General features: G+C 39.1%; 1 protein-coding gene across 1 annotated transcript; it reads left to right on the top strand.

Annotated features, from left to right (window-relative positions):
• On the top strand, nucleotides 1–16,641 carry AP5M1 (adaptor related protein complex 5 subunit mu 1). The gene is made up of 9 exons (XM_032769208.2): nucleotides 1–201; nucleotides 496–1,239; nucleotides 6,946–7,588; nucleotides 9,142–9,369; nucleotides 9,720–9,859; nucleotides 10,670–10,755; nucleotides 10,848–10,963; nucleotides 11,202–11,298; nucleotides 12,472–16,641. The coding sequence occupies exons 2-9, from the start codon at nucleotides 1,172–1,174 to the stop codon at nucleotides 12,552–12,554; spliced, it is 1,461 nt and encodes a 486-aa protein (XP_032625099.1). The 5' UTR covers nucleotides 1–201; nucleotides 496–1,171; the 3' UTR covers nucleotides 12,555–16,641.
• Nucleotides 16,642–17,071: the final 430 nt, after the last annotated feature.

Raw genomic sequence — 17,071 nt, 5'->3', positions numbered from 1 at the left:
GGAAGGTGGAACGTCCCGGCCCCTGGTTCGCGCTCCGCCATCGCCGCGGCAGGGGCCGCGGCGCGTTTCAGTTAGTTGGTCTTCCGCGAGAGCAGAGAGCGGCAGTGGGCGGGGGCGCGCCCTGGCCTGCTTCTGGCTTGGGGGCTGCGCTAGTAGAGGCCACGCCCCGTTTTGGGCGGGCTGCCCGCGTGGGGGGCCTTGGCTGGCAGAGATCAGGGGAGGGGACCTGCTCTGTTTGGGGCGGGGGCTGCCCCTGATTGGGGCTGTGAGGTACAGAGATCTAGGGGAGGGACCTGCTTGTTTTGCGGGCGGGGGCTGACCCTGAGTTGGGGGCTGTGGCTGGACAGAGGTCAGGGGGAGGTACCTGCTCGCTTTTGGGGTGGGGGCTGCCCGACGTTGGGGGCTGCTGTGACAGAGGTCAGGGGAGGACCTGCTCTGTTTTGGGGCGGTGGCTGCCCTGAGTTGGGGGGCCTGTGGGTAGACAGAGATCAGCAGGGGAGGACCTGCCTCTGTTTTGGGGCGGGGCTGCCCTGAGTTGGGGGCCTGTCGGTGGACAGAGGTCAGTGGGCAGGCACCTGCTCTGTTTTGGGGCGGCGGGTTGCCCCTGAGTTGGGGGCTGTTGCTGGACAGAGATCAGGGGGAGGGACCTGCTCTGTTTTGGGGCGGGGGCTGCCCTGAGTTGGGGGCTGCGGCTAGGTAGAGCTGGGAAAGGGGCCTGCTCTGCCTTGGGGTGGGCGCTGCTCTGAGTTGGGGGGCTGTGGCTGGGCAGAGGTCAGGGGGAGGGGCCTGCTCTGTTTTGGGGGTGCTGTTTTGATTTGGGGGCCTGGGCAGAGCCAGAGAAGGGCTATGGGTTTGGGTCTATAGGCTTTTACTGGGGAGCAGAGGAAGAGGGTGTTCCTGGTCTAGGTGGGGAGGGGACAGAGAGATTGTAGGGGGTTGGCTTCTGCTTTTGGGGGGGCATTTTCTAGCAAAGGGGGTGGTCCCTTGGGTGGCTTGTGGGGGTGTCTGTTGCTGCTTCAGGCTGGGGAGGGACTTGTTGAGCGGGACAGGCAGGAATGTCACTGTTAAATGATGCCCTTAGCAACCAGTAGGCCTGGGATGCCAGGCACCTCAAGTAACTGTCCAACATGATGAACTGAAGTGCAGTGGTCCTGGCCTGCAGCTGGCTGTGATGGCCCTGAGGGGAGTGTGGCTAATCAGCTACGAACAAGGGGCCTGTGGAACCGTCCTGTTCTCCAGGTAACACTGCCTAAATCTGCATTAATCCAAGTCTCTGCTGCTTAAAGTGTGTGCATGAGGGTGGCTCATGCAAACCTAGCAAAACAAAAAAATTTAAAATCAAGCTAGGTCATTGAGTGATTTACTCTAAATACTGTTTTATTAAAATTACCGCTCCCAGATTATAATAGACCCAATAATTTTAACCATTGTGAATCTCATTCTGTCAGGGAGCCTTGACAAGACTAGTAAACATCTGTCATTGAGCTCTGCTTCATCAGAAAATCAGGTCATGTTGGTACATGACCTAGAAGAGGCACGTTAACTGTCACAGTGTTGAACGTGACTTTGCAGTCAGCATAGACAGGGATAAATAGCGTTTGATGTCCTGTGTACTGATCATGGCCCTAATAGGGATGCCCATAACCAGTGGCTCAATAGTAAATGTGATTTAGCCCAGTTTACACTGATTTCAAAGTCCTGTCTAGCATTGTATTATTTATCATTACTCCTCAAGGTTATGATCTAACACAGGGGTCGGCAACCTTTCAGAAGTGGTGTGCCGAGTCTTCATTTATTCACTCTAATTGAAGGTTTCACGTGCCAGTAATACATTTTAACGTTTTTAGAAGGTCTCTTTCTATAAGTCTGTACTATATAACTAAACTATTGTTGTATGTAAAGTAAATAAGGTTTTTAAAATGTTTAAGAAGCTTCATTTAAAATTGAATTAAAATGCAGAGCCCCCGGACAAGTGGTCAGGATCCGGGCAGTGTGAGTGCCACTGAAAATCAGCTCGCTTGTCGCCTTTGGCACGCATGCCATAGGTTGCCTACCCCTGATCTAACGTGATATTCTAGTGAAGACAAGCCCATTGAAACAGCAAAATCATCCATTCTCCAGAGAATAACTGTAACACATATGCACTCCCCTGCAAATCCATCCTCACTTAAGGAAGAGAAAAATGTTGAAAGGTCATTTAGGTCCTAGTTCTACAAGCTAATATGTACAGGCTGGATGGACCCTTGTGCCTTCACAGAACCTCACTGATTTCACTAGAGGTCAATGTTGGTGCATGGGTCTGCCCATGCAGTGCTTATTGCAGGGCTGGGTCCATAGATTATAACAAAATGAAATATTTTTTTTAAATCTCAAATGCTACTGGGAACAGAGATAAGGATTTATTTTAAAAAAATCTGTTTTCCTTTGGGGAGAGAGCTGGTACTTTTTTCAGAAATGCATGGAAACTCAAATAACTGCTCAAATGATAAGGAGCTGACTTGAACAGACGAAAGCAATGAAGTGCTAAACTGAGACTTCCACTCCATCTTTAACCTGAAGCTTGGTAATTCAGCACATATGCATTACATTACCCATTATTCGGTACAATAGAGTGAGAAACAGATCTGATTTTTTGTTTATGTTGGACTCTTTGCATTATTTAAAGACTAGTATTAATTGCAGAAGAGTATACAAAGGATTAAACAACTTATGTGACTGATCAAATGCCATAGTAAAGCTTGGTAAGTATGAGGACAGGGTTAAAAAGTGAATACTGGTAACTAGATGAAATATAGTGAAAATAAAGTGATGTGATTGGATACAGTTATGTCAGTAAAATTTTGGTATTACTACATTAGTGAAAAGATATTTGATATTTCTGGGCTGTGGTTGCTTACTTATTCTTTTGTCATAATTTTATTGCATTTGCTTTATTTTTTTAATAGTAACTCTTACAAAAAATCACCAATTGGAATTGTAAGGACATCAGTATTTTCATAACAGCTTGAATGACGATATATGGAACGTTTCGACTCCTTCCCAAAAATAAACAAAACCAATCACCATACTGGGATTAAACTGCATGATGCCAATTAAATATTTTTTTATTAATATATTATACTTCCAAGTTGACGGTGTCTCTTTGTAATTTTAGGAATTTTTAAAATTTCCGATTTCTGAGAGAGCAGTAAAATAACTCATACTATTTAGTATCGTAGGGGTAGCCGTGTTAGTCATGCATCCGACGAAGTGGGTATTCACCCACAAAAGCTCATGCTCCAAAACATCTGTTAGTCTGTAAGGTGCCACAGGACTCTTTGCTGCCATACTTTTTAATTTCTTTTTTTTAAAAAAATAGTGTGGGGGGGGTTGTTTGTTTTTGTTCCTCTGATGTTAATGAGAATCTTTTCATTAAGAAAAAAACCAACTAAAGTGTCTGGTGGCACACAGAAAACCATGAAGATGACTCTCTACAAAATGCTGTCAAATGATCAAACAACTGAAAATGTAGAAAAACATTTTTTATAACTTCTTTGAGTTTTGGTACTCTTCTATTTGTAACTGGAGAGTAGGTAAAGTATTTTCAGACAGAAGTGTGATTTCTGCCCAAGCTGATTGTAACCTTCATATAGAAAGAGTTCTTTGGGCACTAAAGGGGCATTTTCCAAGAAGAATTTATTTACTTAGGACTCTTAATCCTTTAGAACTGAAAGCACAGAGAGCAGAAAGGCTTCTGACTAGAAGAGCCAGTTGTGTTTTCATGGGAAGTCTCCTGCCTGTTTGAAAGTAATCTGTATAATTCTAGAGAATTGTTGTTCTCCAGAGAATGAAAGAAGGGAACCTGGACATATTGAGGATAGGAAAAAAATTGTGGGGCCTGAAGAAGGGGTAAAAGTGGAGGGATGCAATCTTATACTAAATTCAACACAATCAAGAGAGAATCCAGAACAAGACAAAAATAAAGTAGTCACCTCCAACCTCAGATGAGGACTGCTTTACCCTAGAAATTCCTTTTCTTATATGTATTAGAGTAGTACTTAGAGGTCTCAGCCACGATTGGGGCTCTGTTGTACAAACACATATTAAGAAACAGTCTCTGCCCTTAAAACCCTACAGTCTAAACAGACAAGCTGGACAAATGATGAGAGAGTAAATAGAGAGAGAGAGGTGAAGAGCCAGGAAATAGAACTCAGGTTTCCTGAATCCTAGTCCAGTACCCTGTTCAGTTCTGCTTTCTATTAAAACACTTTGTTTCCCAGTTAACTGCATGGAAGAGGACAAAGAGCATCTTAGACTTCTAGTGATGTCCGGACAAAGATCCTATCAGTTTTCTAGGGGAACTAATAAACCTGTGGCACATATTGTGGTGGAATAACCAAGTTCATTATCATCAGTGACCTTAACTTCAACATAGATAATACAAAGAATGTCTTAACATCCAGTTGACTATCTTGCTTAAAAATCCTGGGCTTCAGAAATGTCATCTCCAAACTCATGCACTCAGCTGGATCTGATGTTCAGCGTAAGTGAGGACACTGGAGACATCACAAACATTCCACTCTCTTGGTCTGGTCACATCCATGTCCAGGCAAAGATCAGAGCATTCACTCTACAGTATCTTATAAAGATAGGTGCACCACCACAGCTGATTCACCAGTGAAAACTTTTTTAAATCCATGAAATTGTCAGCATGTCCTTGAAGGAAAAACCACAAGGCTAGGAGACCAGCAAGTCAGTAAAGCAATATAATCATCTGATGATCAACACCATCAGTGCTTTGAATTCAAGCCTCTACTCCCTATGCATAGAATTAGATCACTGTGGCTTGCTGACAAACTTCAAGCAGATAAAGTGTGCTGGCAGAAGACTAGGATATTAGTGATGCAAAACTTTATACCCCAAGCATTTCCTTTTCCCATATTTTCAAAAAAGCATCCAAAAACAAGAGGTAATCCCCAAGGCAGAATTTGGTCCCATCCTTTTCAATTATGTTTAACAAGCTCCGAGAAAAATTCAAGCTGTGAAACAGATCCATGCCCCCTACTGTTCATCATGTATATGAGATCACTTGGAGAGATGATTCTCAAACTTTTTCCTGTGTCTCTTTTGTAAATCACACAGTTCTGGCTTCTCTTTTTGTTATGCTTTCTTATCCAGGCATCCAGGCTCTTCACCACAAAGGCCTAGATGCTTGTAAAAAAACAGCTAAAATCAACCTGGAGAAGCCGGCATAGCTGCCTCCAGTGAGAGTTTCTGCTATGAAAGGAACCAGAAGAGACTGGAGCTGTCTGCCAGTCAATGGGAGAAGAAACCTCCAACTAAGGAACAATGACCTGAGGAACAAGGAGTCAAAGGGAAAAAGGGAGCAGAACACATGGAAGACACAGATAAAACGAAGTGCAAAAAGACTGAGACTGTCATTCTATCTTTTTAATTTCTGTAAAATCATGTAAATAGTCTGTTTTAAAAATTCATATAAACATATAGTGTGTGTGTATGTGTGTGTGTGTATTTTATATATATATATATATATATATATACAACTTTTGCTCCCCTGTTGCTTAAATCAGTCCAAGAGCAACACACACAAAAGAAGAAGTTTGGCCCAAATAGGAATCCGTTTCAGGATGATTAGGGGTTGGAGTAAACCGGTGACAACACTCTTCCTCTTTTGTCAATTGTTAAAAAGTCAAATCTTCAGTTGTTCCCGGTGGATATAAATTAGCCTAAAAAGAAAATGGGGATTTCCCTCCCCCTCCTAAAACAAATAAATAAACTAATGCTGTTTGAGGATAAATTAGCAGGTGTAGCATAAAATAGCTAGCTTGGTTTCTCTCAAATTCTCTCACTAGAAAATCAGAGAAAAAAATGCAAACAACATTGATACAAAATAGAAATTTTAAAATATATAAAATCTTTTAATGCAATATTAAGATTATAACTTTTTAAACAGTTAAGAAATGCATGTATTACCGTAAGTTGTTACAGTAGTCTTAAATTACACATACTGTACATACAATTTAGAATCCAATTTTGCCCACACATAAATCCATACAACTCCTGTTGAAAAAAATGGACTTTTTTATTGAAAGGCCTTTGTATATTATAGTAAAGGTTCCTGGCTAACCTTAGATTAATTTAAGTAATCACCACTCTACAGATTTTATTATGTAAGCTCTTGCCTGTGCAGTTTTGGAATTACAGAATTATGGAAGTCCACAGTGGAATAGCAATGCAAAACTGCATGTATGAACTAACATTGATATTATGTATTCATGTTCTTCTGTAGTCTTAAGTATTATTATAACAACACTAAAGATAGCAGAAATTTTGTGTTGCTCAAATGCAAAACTTATTTTTCATTTTTCCTGGAAAATTATCTGGAAACTAGTCCTCAATGAATAAGTTCTAGCTTCCTGGAACGTTTCAACTTTTAAAGTTCTGTGGCACAGGTGTTATTTATGCTTCTTTTTATTTTAAATAGTCTGCATCTTTTTATAACAAAAGATACATATCTTTATTCAAAAATGGGTAAATACTTTTGTTCGAACTTTTCAATAAAAATCCATTGTTGCTAAAAATCTCCTATACTATTAGCAATGATTTATTCTCTAATTTGCAAGTTGCTCTGGGTTGGCAGACCCAGTCACCCACTTGTTTCATTGAGGTGTCGTAGGAATCCGTGAACATAGCATAATTTGCAGGACAAGGGCCTTCAAGTGTTCTGTCTGTGCTTTTATACTTGACTGAACCTCAACCTTGACTATATCCATCTTCCATAGTTCTTTATAATACTCCTTCTCGGAGCAGCAGGAGAATTTCTGCGTTTGGCTAATTAGAAAAGACAAAGTATAGCTCAAACTATAAATATCAGGAAATGTGTGTGTTTTGTTTTATGGGCAGAGTAAGGTGAGTAATGCTAATGAATTTGTTTCTTTATTACAGGCGTTACCCCACTGTTGAAAAACGAGCAAAAGCCTTCAATGGAGCAAGCTATGTGACCGTACCAGAGGACAGTGTTTTTCTTAAAGCATTGCTTTATGAACTGAAGCTGACAGATCCAGACAAAAAGTTTGTGGAATATCGAGATAGCTGTTCTCGAATCAACAAGACTTCAGTGTATGCGCTTCCAACAGGAGGAGGGGACCTCTGGCCTGTCCTTGCCTTTCAGAAGAGTGGTTTGATATATGTCTGTCTTCCCCTAGTTGAGCAATCCTTGAAGCCACGCCCACCCCTTATTAGCATCAGTGGAATCTCGCAAGCCTTCGCTCTCTTGTCAGGGTTGCTGGTCTTTATTAACTCCAGTCAGAAGAATGAAGCTGAGATGAGTGCAAAAGTGGGCCAACTTCCAAGTTTGCTCATGCAGGCCTGTCCACTTGGCACCCCATTAGATACAGACTTGAATGGCTTATTAGATAACATTCATGTTTCTACAAACCACATGCAGAAACAACCAGTTTGGAGAATTAGTACATACAAAGGCAAACCGCAGGTTAATGTTTGCATCACTGAAAAAGTCAAGTCTATGCAATATGACAAAAGGGATGTTGCAGATATGTGGCAGGTTTATGGAACTGTGACTTGTAAGGTGAGGATATTTCTGGTACAAATCTGACCTATTTAGCATATGAACGCACTAGGAAAAGTAAAATTTCAGTTCATTTTGCCTTGGCATATGGGGCAATCGAACTAAATAGCTTTTATGCCTAAATGTATACCAGAGGATATTTATTAGATTAATGAGCTAAATCAGGATAAAAATGTTGCTTTACTGTTATTTTCTTGCATTCTTCACACATTTTTTTCACTAGCTATTTATGGGAAATAAAACCAACACTCCACTCAAGCATCATCCAGATCCAAAGTATTTTACAATGTTTTTATTATTTTAAATGAAATAGTAAGTGTTTGCATTTAAGGGCAGGGAATGGGAAATAACAATTACAGTGCCAAATTTACCCCAGCCATCTAATAAAAGGTTTAGTAATAATCAACAAAAAAACAAAATTCTTAAATGAGAATGTTACAAATGTCTTTGCATTAGCATTTTTAAAATTGCTTGGTGGGTTTCTAGTAAATGAAAGTTTAATTTTATATCTTTCTTCTATTAAAACAAAATCATGCATCCACACATGCTGTTTATACAGTAATTCTTAATGTTGCTAAATCTAAGGACATACATTCTTATGAAAGAAAACAGCTTTATGATTGTTTTAAATAGCTTCTGTATGTGTTTCAGGTGTTTATTTTTATTAGTAAAAATGAGGAAGCATGTTGGTTAGGTAGATTAATAATATTTTTATGACACATGCTAATATATGTATCTTTAACAGTGAATCCAGTAGCTGTATCAAATGATTTAAAGTTCCTCTTCTTTGTCATAAATTGTGCTAGAGAAGTCTGTGACATTATTGTAATTAACCACTTTTTTAGCTGCTACTGTTTGAGAAGGAGAAAAGAAATTCTGATAAAGTGCATCATGGTAATTTAATTATTAGCAGTAAGTGTCAACATGCTCATCTCATAGGGAAGCTAACCAAAGTATACTGCTCTTGAAGACACTGGGGTTTTTCCCACCAGTTGTGCGGGTGGGGATTATCTTGGTGGAGAGATTCTTGCTCTCAGTAGGGCAGGTTTCTGGGTCACTTCGCAGAGTAGATGGCCAGCCATAAAAAGAAAGTATTGGCGTAATCACGCACTGCTGAGCTGATGCACCAAGTGACTAGACAGTGGATAGCACTGTAGGCCATCAGTGCGAGACAGCTGACATGGTATCTCAGTGGACATTAATAGCATGTTTGAATCTATTAAACTGATGATGTATGAATAACTGAATTAATTGGACAGACAATTATTGAATATGTCTATCAAATTCTTAATGTATCTGTTACTGCATGTGCTTGGTTCATTTGCATCTTTTGCCAAGGAGTTCTTATTAATTAAAAGACTGTTCTGTAAAAGAGTCCATGTTAATACTCCTTAGGATATCAGAAGGGGTTTGAAAGTATATCTGTCAACCTTCACATTCTAGCCCATTTAAAATTCTTTAGTGGGATTGTTTATTTTTTGTTTTGTTTTCAAATGTCTAGTTCTGATTTTAGAAACATTATTGAGTAATTTCCTGATATTCTGTGTTCCAAGTGTGATTTGGAAGGAGCTACATCAAATGTGACTGTCAGCTTGAACCTCCCTGCCAATGGCTCTCCACTCCAGGATATCCTGGTGCATCCCTGTGTGACTTCTCTTGACTCTGCAATTCTTACTTCCTGTAGTGTTGATGTCATGGATGATTCTGCATTTAGTGGGCCATACAAACTTCCTTTCACTCCTCCTTCTGACTTATTCAATTTGTGCTACTATACATCCCAGGTAACTACATTCCCTGATGCATATAACTTGCTAGTCTTTCAAGTGGGTGTGGAGGTGGGAAGGGGGAGAAAATCTATATTTTTGAGAAAGTTTAAGTGAGCTTCCTCAGGGATTAGTGGACTTTACTCTGACACAGTAGAGCAAAGATAAGGTTCCAATAACTGTTCCTATCACACCACCAATCTATGTAGCATAAGTGACCTGAGGAGCCTGGCTTGCAGGCTCATTAAAAATATATAGTTCTCAACATAAATTAAGCAACTATTAAGTTACTTACTATTATTAAAGAGCATAACTAACTTCTTGAAGGTATTGCTGAATTATTCCTAAAATTAATGTACTCTCTTCAGGTGCCTGTACCACCAATTTTGGGATTTTACCAGCTGAAGGAAGAAGAATTGCAATTAAAATTAACAGTTAATTTAAAACTTCATGAAAGTGTAAAAAATGCTTTTGAGTACTGTGAAGCTCGTATACCTTTCTTTAACAGGTAAGAGTAAAGAAATCCTAAATAATTTTCTTCACCTCCCTAATAGTCTTCTTAGAATGGGGATCTCATGGATCAACATATCAGGATTAGTTCCCCCTCAAGTTTATGCCCAAGGCTGTTGTAATTGAGACTAAGAAATCATCTAAGATACTCAGGATATTCACCTGGATCCTGATTCAGGAGGCCTTTTTTTATCAGTGGTAGCAACAGTCAGGACAGACGCTTTCTCCAACCAGATTTATGCTACTACTCTTAAAGGATAACTTGGATCACTTTTATTGAATATCCTATTTCCCTCTACCATTCTTTGTGCCAAATTCAGCCACCACCCACCGGGTGGTGTAAGATCCTGGTTCGGAAGCAACCTCAAGACTCTCAGTTGTAGAAGAGACTTCTAATCATAGTCAAAAATCAGCTTATCCAAATATAGTTATTTAAAATTAAAACTAGTTTTATTAAGCCTCTCTCACAATTGCTATGAGTATATTGTCATATAATTATCGTTAAATTATAACAATGAAATTCTACAAAGCTGCTGACATTGATCATAGCAGTGGTAAAATGCTGTCAGTGAAATAAAGTCACCAAAAGCTCTACTGCAGCTAATACGTTAAAATGGTAATGATCCCCCTTGGCTGTAATTTCTTTCCACAAGATAGCAGTATGTTCAGTTCAGTGTGATTTGGCTGTGTACACATAAATAGCGGCATTCGTTTTAATACATTTGTTGTTTTATTCAATAAAATACCTGTCAATAAATATTTGTATGGTGTTCGTTCCAATGACATTTTACTCCCTTTTCTACAATAGGGGTCCAGTCACTCATTTGGAGTACAAAGTTAGTTATGGCCAGCTAGATGTATCTCGAGAGAAAAGCTTATTGGTTTGGGTCATAGGTAAGCTGAATAAAATACATCAGTTTTTTTTCTAGTCATTTTTGTGTACATTTGTTTATCTAAAATTTTACTGAGGCTGTTTTTGTTTCTAGGACAAAAGTTTCCCAAATCATTAGAAATTTCTCTTACTGGAACTGTGACTTTTGGTTCTATGAGCAAAGAGCAACCAGTTGATCCAATTTGCAGTGGGAGCACTGCGTATGTAAAGGTGAGTTGTTGTCTGTATGAGAATTAGTAATCACTTTTTATTAACTAAAATTGGCTATGAAACTACATTGATTTGCATCACACATAATCAGTATCTTTATTCTCTGTTTTCTCTAGAATGCTCCTTCCTATCAATGTTATATCTTTGCACACCAAGAGTGACACAACTTAGATTGCCAGCATTTCTGAAGTAAGAATAAAAATATGCATCTGATCATGTTTTCTCCATATTTTTGAAGCTTTATTTTAGGATCCCAGACTACACGCTTACTGGATGTTACGCAGACCAGCATTCTGTTCAGGTCTTTTCATCAGGAAAACCAAAAATAAATACATGTGAGTTCAAAATTATTGATTATTTAGTTGAAACAGCAAAGTGGAGTCACGCAGTACAAATAACTGGCTGAGTTTTAAAATTAGATTATCTTTTGTTGATTAAATGACTTTCAAAGTTAGTGAATTTCAGTGTAAAAGTCACTAAAGCAAAAAGTGTCTATCAATCCTTTTTTATTTTTTTAAAGTACCTTTTTAATCAAATGATGTGACTGAGTCTGACAAGAAGTAAAAATTTAGTGTCATGGTAATTAGAAATATCATACCCGCTCTTACAGTAAATAGTGCAGTCTTTTTGACAAGATACACCATTCTGAACTACGCTTGGAAAACTGAATTATGAACGCCATGTAAAACAGCTACTGTATTCTAGCTCCAACCTAAATTATGTCTGTTTTAAGATTTGTACCTGATTTTTTTTTAAAAAAAAAAAGGGGGTTATAGAAGGAACAATATGCATGTGGCATAAGTGGATAATCTCTGTATTTTAAATACTCATATGGCCCCCATTACCAAAGTATCTGAGTGCCTCATGGTCTTTAATATTCTTTAATATATTTATCCTCACTACATGCCTATGATGTAGGAAAACGCTGTCATCCCCAATTAACAGTGCTTCTTTCTTTCTCCGATGTGTCTGAACACTTAAGATTCTTGAGTCTTCACCCAAAAAGTACCACTGTTGGGCAAATATTAGACACTCATTGTATGTGAGCAGGCAGCGGTGGCTAATAAAGTCACTGTTCTATTTGCTGCTGCTTTATTTTGTAACTTCTTCCAAGTACCTCAGCAGAAGCCCAGAAATTCCTCATGAGAACTCTAGTGATGCCAAACCATTCATCATAGCAGTTAATTGTCATACAATATATATTTATGTTGAATACACAGTTTATATTCATTAAACAAAAACCAAACCATACGCCTGAATTTGAGTTAACCTCTGTTTGAATTATAAGCTAGTGACCAATGTATTAGTAGAGGCAATTGAAACTGAGACTTTAAATATCCTTCTCTTCAGAAACAATTTTCAAATAATAATTTAAATATTACAATGTAAAGAGACCATTACACTTTTTCTGTCAATTAGTGAGAATGGATCAATATTTTCTTAAATTGAATAAAGTAATATCTTAATGCAAGATACCATTTAATGTTTATTTTGTCTATCTTTTTTAGCCCGGGAATTGATTTCCTCAGATTATTACATCTGGAATTCCAAAGCCCCAGCACCTGTAGTGTACAGAACATTATTTTTCTAATTTCCCTGTGAAGAATTTTTGTATTTGAACAAAAAAGACCGCTATCAAACGTGATGTTAATATATTGTAAAGTGGGGGGAGAGCAGTATTTTTAATGAATATGTTTGTATTTAAGTTCCTGTTTAGGGGGAAAACATATCAGTTTATTTCAATTAAATTAAAATTTATCTTGTTTACTGTAAAATTTTTAGTCCTAGATACTATTTGAAAGAATACACTTTAAAATCTGATTCCACCCCTCCATTGCTACCCCACACATATCTTCCTGCTATTATTTACTTTTAAAAAATAAAGATCTAATGCTGCAAGCTGGTATGGATGAGCCCTGTTCGTATGCAGAATGCCACTGATTTCAGTGTGTTTCTGCATAGGCACCAGCGTCCATTAACACACACAGACTTACAGGCCCACATAAAGTGCCTGATCTTACTCTGATAATGAAGTCAGTTGGAGTCAGATTGGCCCCTAAGTTAATAGGGCAGTCCAATAGCAACGAATCCTTTTTATCTTTGTCTTCACACAGCTGCTCTTCCCAATTGGTTTTGTGTGTGTGGTTCTGTATGAAGTACATATGAACACCTTAGCTCATTTATATTTTACTAATGGCAAATGAATTGTATCGTGCTTTTAAAGTTGTGAACAATAACCACATAATTACATTGATAGCAGTAATCTGGCAATCTACCTTTAGATTGTATCATTGTTGCTACTGTCTCCTATAACAATGCTGAGATGCAAATACAGTTTAAAAAATAAGTGACAGAATATTAACCAAAAATAGCTAACAAAATTATCCAAGTTTAACATGCTGAGAAGTATCACTAACCCATTTTCGTTGGAAAACTGGGCTTAAAGGAAAGGGAGTGTGAGTTTACAGAGGCAAACCACCAATTTTGAGAAGAAAATTGGTATCTGATGGAACACAGGAAATGGACTTTGAGAGATATCAGGAAATGAGCAAATTGTGAAAGGCTGGTGGAAAAAAATGGGAACCTGGAGAGCCACACAAAAGAAGAGAAGAATGCTGCCTCTAATAACTGAGCACTGTGGCTGCTGCTACAGCACCTCTTGTTTAACTGTATGCTGTGTGATAAATAAGATTAGTGATTATATAAAGATGAAAGTTTTAAGCTATAATTTAAATATGCTAAGATTGAGATAGTAATCTAATTGGTTGGTTAAACGTTCTAAAGAGTAGATTAATTTATGTGAACCATGCAGCTCAGCTGAAACTGCCATGCAGACTTCTAAGGGACACCTACAGTATGGTGGAATTAAAATGACCCATTTTACAAAGATGCTTTATTCATTTTTACTACTGGACAAAGAGTGCATTCATAAATTTCCTAGAGTTTTGACCCCACCCCTGCCCCCCAAGGACACTGTCATACATACAGACCAACACTGCTCAGATTAGGCTAGAGAATTTTTTTTTTTTTTTAAAGTTAGGGCATGGTGTGCCCCCCGCCTCCCTATGTACAAGAAAGCTACAGAAGGGCCATGAATCTGAATTTCTACTTGTGGGGATTGCTTTTCCCCATCCCAGTAGAGGGAAAGGGGATTTATTCACCCTTCAAAGCAGGCATTGCCTTTGTAATTCACAAATGTCCAAGAATCTCCAGGACAATCCTGTGTATCTTGGAGCATCAACAAGGGCTGAGGAATTCATTGTGTGATAGGAGGAGCTCCCTTGTCCATGAAAGCAGGGCTGCTTCACAAGCTATGCTCGTTTTGGTTTGCCTCCTGTCCATGCTTCCAGCTCTCCCTTAGTGAAGAAGACTTCAGTATGGAAGAAGGGAAAGTGATTGGCAGGATTAATTTACATGCGGATGTCAGTGAAGGTTTGGAGGGGGATGAGAGTGCAGGTGGTGTCTCTCCTCAGGCCATGGCCAGCCTCTCTCATCTCACTGGAAACCATGGACATCCCATGGCAGAAAAATCCTTCATAGTCAGACGACAAGGGAAATACTACTACTTCTCAGTCCCCTTCTGACAAAATGTGGCTCGTTGGCCTTCAATGGGATGTTTTGAGAGCATGATTTGGCCCATATGTTGGAAAGCAGCTATGAACTAGTCAGCCTGAAAGACAAATGGAGGTAAACCAAGCATGTCTGAGCTAAACAGCTTTTTAATAGCCACAAGACCCCTCTCTGGTGTGGTGATTCTGAGATAGCCACAGCATGAACAATGGGAAACAGTGTTGTTGGGTTTTTACTGCTAATTATAACCACCACAATCCCCCATGATACCTAATGGAAATGCTATCTGAAAATATCATGTCTACAGATGAGATTACTATACAGGAGAAGTTAGAGAAAAAATTCTGTTTTCTCAATTTGTTTACTTTGTGTTTTTCATGGTATGTTGTGTCTAGCCAGGTTCACTGTTTCCCTATCAGTTTTCCTCATTTGTGTGGGTCTTTCACACACAATAACGGTGAGAAAAACTTTTTTTTATATCAGGAAAATGTGATTGTGAACCCACAAAATTTTTAGGGGGACTCCAGGGTAGGTGTTCCTTCAACTACTACTAACTTGTTCTGACATTAATTAGACATCAAATTGATGTCCCTTTAGTTGCTTAATAATGTACCAAGCCTCTTTTTCAAGATAAGGTCATCCATTTAATAATTACTTCAAATAATTATTCAATATTTTCTCTACCAAGGGGCAGTTGTAAGAATATTTTTTTATACACAGTGCTCTTTCTGAGAGGAAAGGCCCTGACTCTTGTAATTCCATATCTGCACCTCTCACAGATACAGCTGCTGAAGCTAGACATTTTTAAATCAGCACGTCCAGATAATTTACATCCAAGAGTTTAAAAGAGCTGGCCAAGGAGCTTTCAGACTATTAATGTTTATTTTCAATAAGTCTTAGAATACAGGGGAAATTCCAAAGGAGATGAAGAAAGCTAATGCTGTGCCAATATTTTAAAAAAAGCAAATGAGACCATGTGGGAAATTACAGGCCTATCAGCCTGACATCCATGTGGGGCAAAATAATAGAATTTACTTAATCTGTTTTGATTACATAACTTTATTAAACAAGCTTAATAGTGTTTTGTAATAAACTTTGTACTGTGCATTTTGATGAAGAAACTAGACCAATAGTAAGTCAAAATGGCACATGTTAAATGAACTAAAAACTGGCTAACTGGTAGGTCTCAATGTAATTATAAATGGGCACTTATCTATTAGGTGTGTTCCTAGTGATGTTCTGCTGTGATCAGTTCTTGGGCCCACGTTTAATGTTTTTATCAATGACCTGGAAGAAAACATAAAATCACAGGTACAGTTTGCAGATAACACCTAATTTGCATAAATGTTAAATAATGAAGAGGACAAGTCACGACCTAGATGGCTTAGTAAGCAGGGCACAAGCTAACAATATGTTTTAATGTGGCCAAATGTAAAGTCAGATATCTAGGAACAAAGAATGTAGGCCATACTTACAGGATGGAGGATTCTATCCTGGGAAGCAGTGACTTAATGAAAGCAGTAGGACTTTGAAAATGCTAATCTCCCACTGGGGAGCCTTCCTGAGGATGTTACAAACAGCCTCTGTCTCATGGCTGCTATGGCCCTACAGAGGCATGTGACCAAGTCACCTGGTACCGGACTCCATCATACTAGTGTTTTTCCACTGACCAGGTATGGGAATCAAACCGGATGACAAAGGGTTCCCACCATATGCTAAAGCTATTTAAGGCAAGGGAGTGACATGGTCATGAGTCATTCTTCACTGACTCCCCACCCAAGATCACTGCTGTAAACACATAAGAAAAAAAGACTGAACTGGGGGAGAAGGGCTGAACCCAAGTTAGAGAGTTTCCTAGCCTGTGAAAGGAGTACCTGGAGTTTTAAGCTGCAAGCAAGTGTTGCTTGCCCTCCAGAATGTCTGCAACCTGCCTAAAACCACATTTAGGGTGAGAATTTGCTACTTATGTCCAATTTCTTTAGGATATTAAGCTTAGATTGCATTTTGTTTTATTTGCTAGGTAATCTGCTTTGGTTTGTTTGCTATCCCTTATAATCACTTGATATCTATCTTTTGTAGTTAATCAACTTGTTTTTGTTTTGTCTAAACCCAGTGTGTGGAAATCATAACTAGGGGGGCAGAAAGCTGTGTATATTCCTCTGCACACTGAGGGAGGGGACGAATCTCATGAGCTCACACTGTAAAATTCTCTGTGCAGTGCAAGATGATATAACGTTGGGTTTAGACCCCAACAGTGGGGGTGTGCACTTGAGTAACTGGGCAATTCCTTAGCTGAGCCTTCCCATGCAGAGCTGATCTTAGTATGTGTGTGTGTAGCTGCAGCTGGGTGTGTCCCTACCTGTATGTGTGCTGGTAAACTGTAGTCTGAAGCCTGGGAAAGGGCTTGGCTGGCTTTCCTCAGCAGTACAGTGTAAAAGGAGCCCAGGCTGGTGGGTCAGGTGGGCTCAATGGTACCTCAGTCCCAAGTGGCACCCCAGAGGTAACCCATCACAGCAGTAACTCCAGACCTCAGTGGAA

This window comes from Chelonoidis abingdonii, chromosome 4, assembly GCF_003597395.2.
Source record: "Chelonoidis abingdonii isolate Lonesome George chromosome 4, CheloAbing_2.0, whole genome shotgun sequence".
In the NCBI taxonomy this organism is placed as follows: Eukaryota; Metazoa; Chordata; order Testudines; family Testudinidae; genus Chelonoidis; species Chelonoidis abingdonii.
Note: the sequence above shows the minus strand (reverse complement) of the source record. Positions and strands in the feature narration are given on the sequence as shown.

Bases quoted from the DNA above. Each gene is read 5' to 3' on its own strand.
- AP5M1 (XM_032769208.2), top strand. From the start codon at position 1,172: ATGGCCCTGAGGGGAGTGTGGCTAATCAGCTACGAACAAGGGGCCTGT. The intron at 7,589-9,141 runs GTGAGGATATTT...CTGTGTTCCAAG, and splicing joins ATGGAACTGTGACTTGTAAG to TGTGATTTGGAAGGAGCTAC. The intron at 10,964-11,201 runs GTGAGTTGTTGT...ATATTTTTGAAG, and splicing joins GGAGCACTGCGTATGTAAAG to CTTTATTTTAGGATCCCAGA.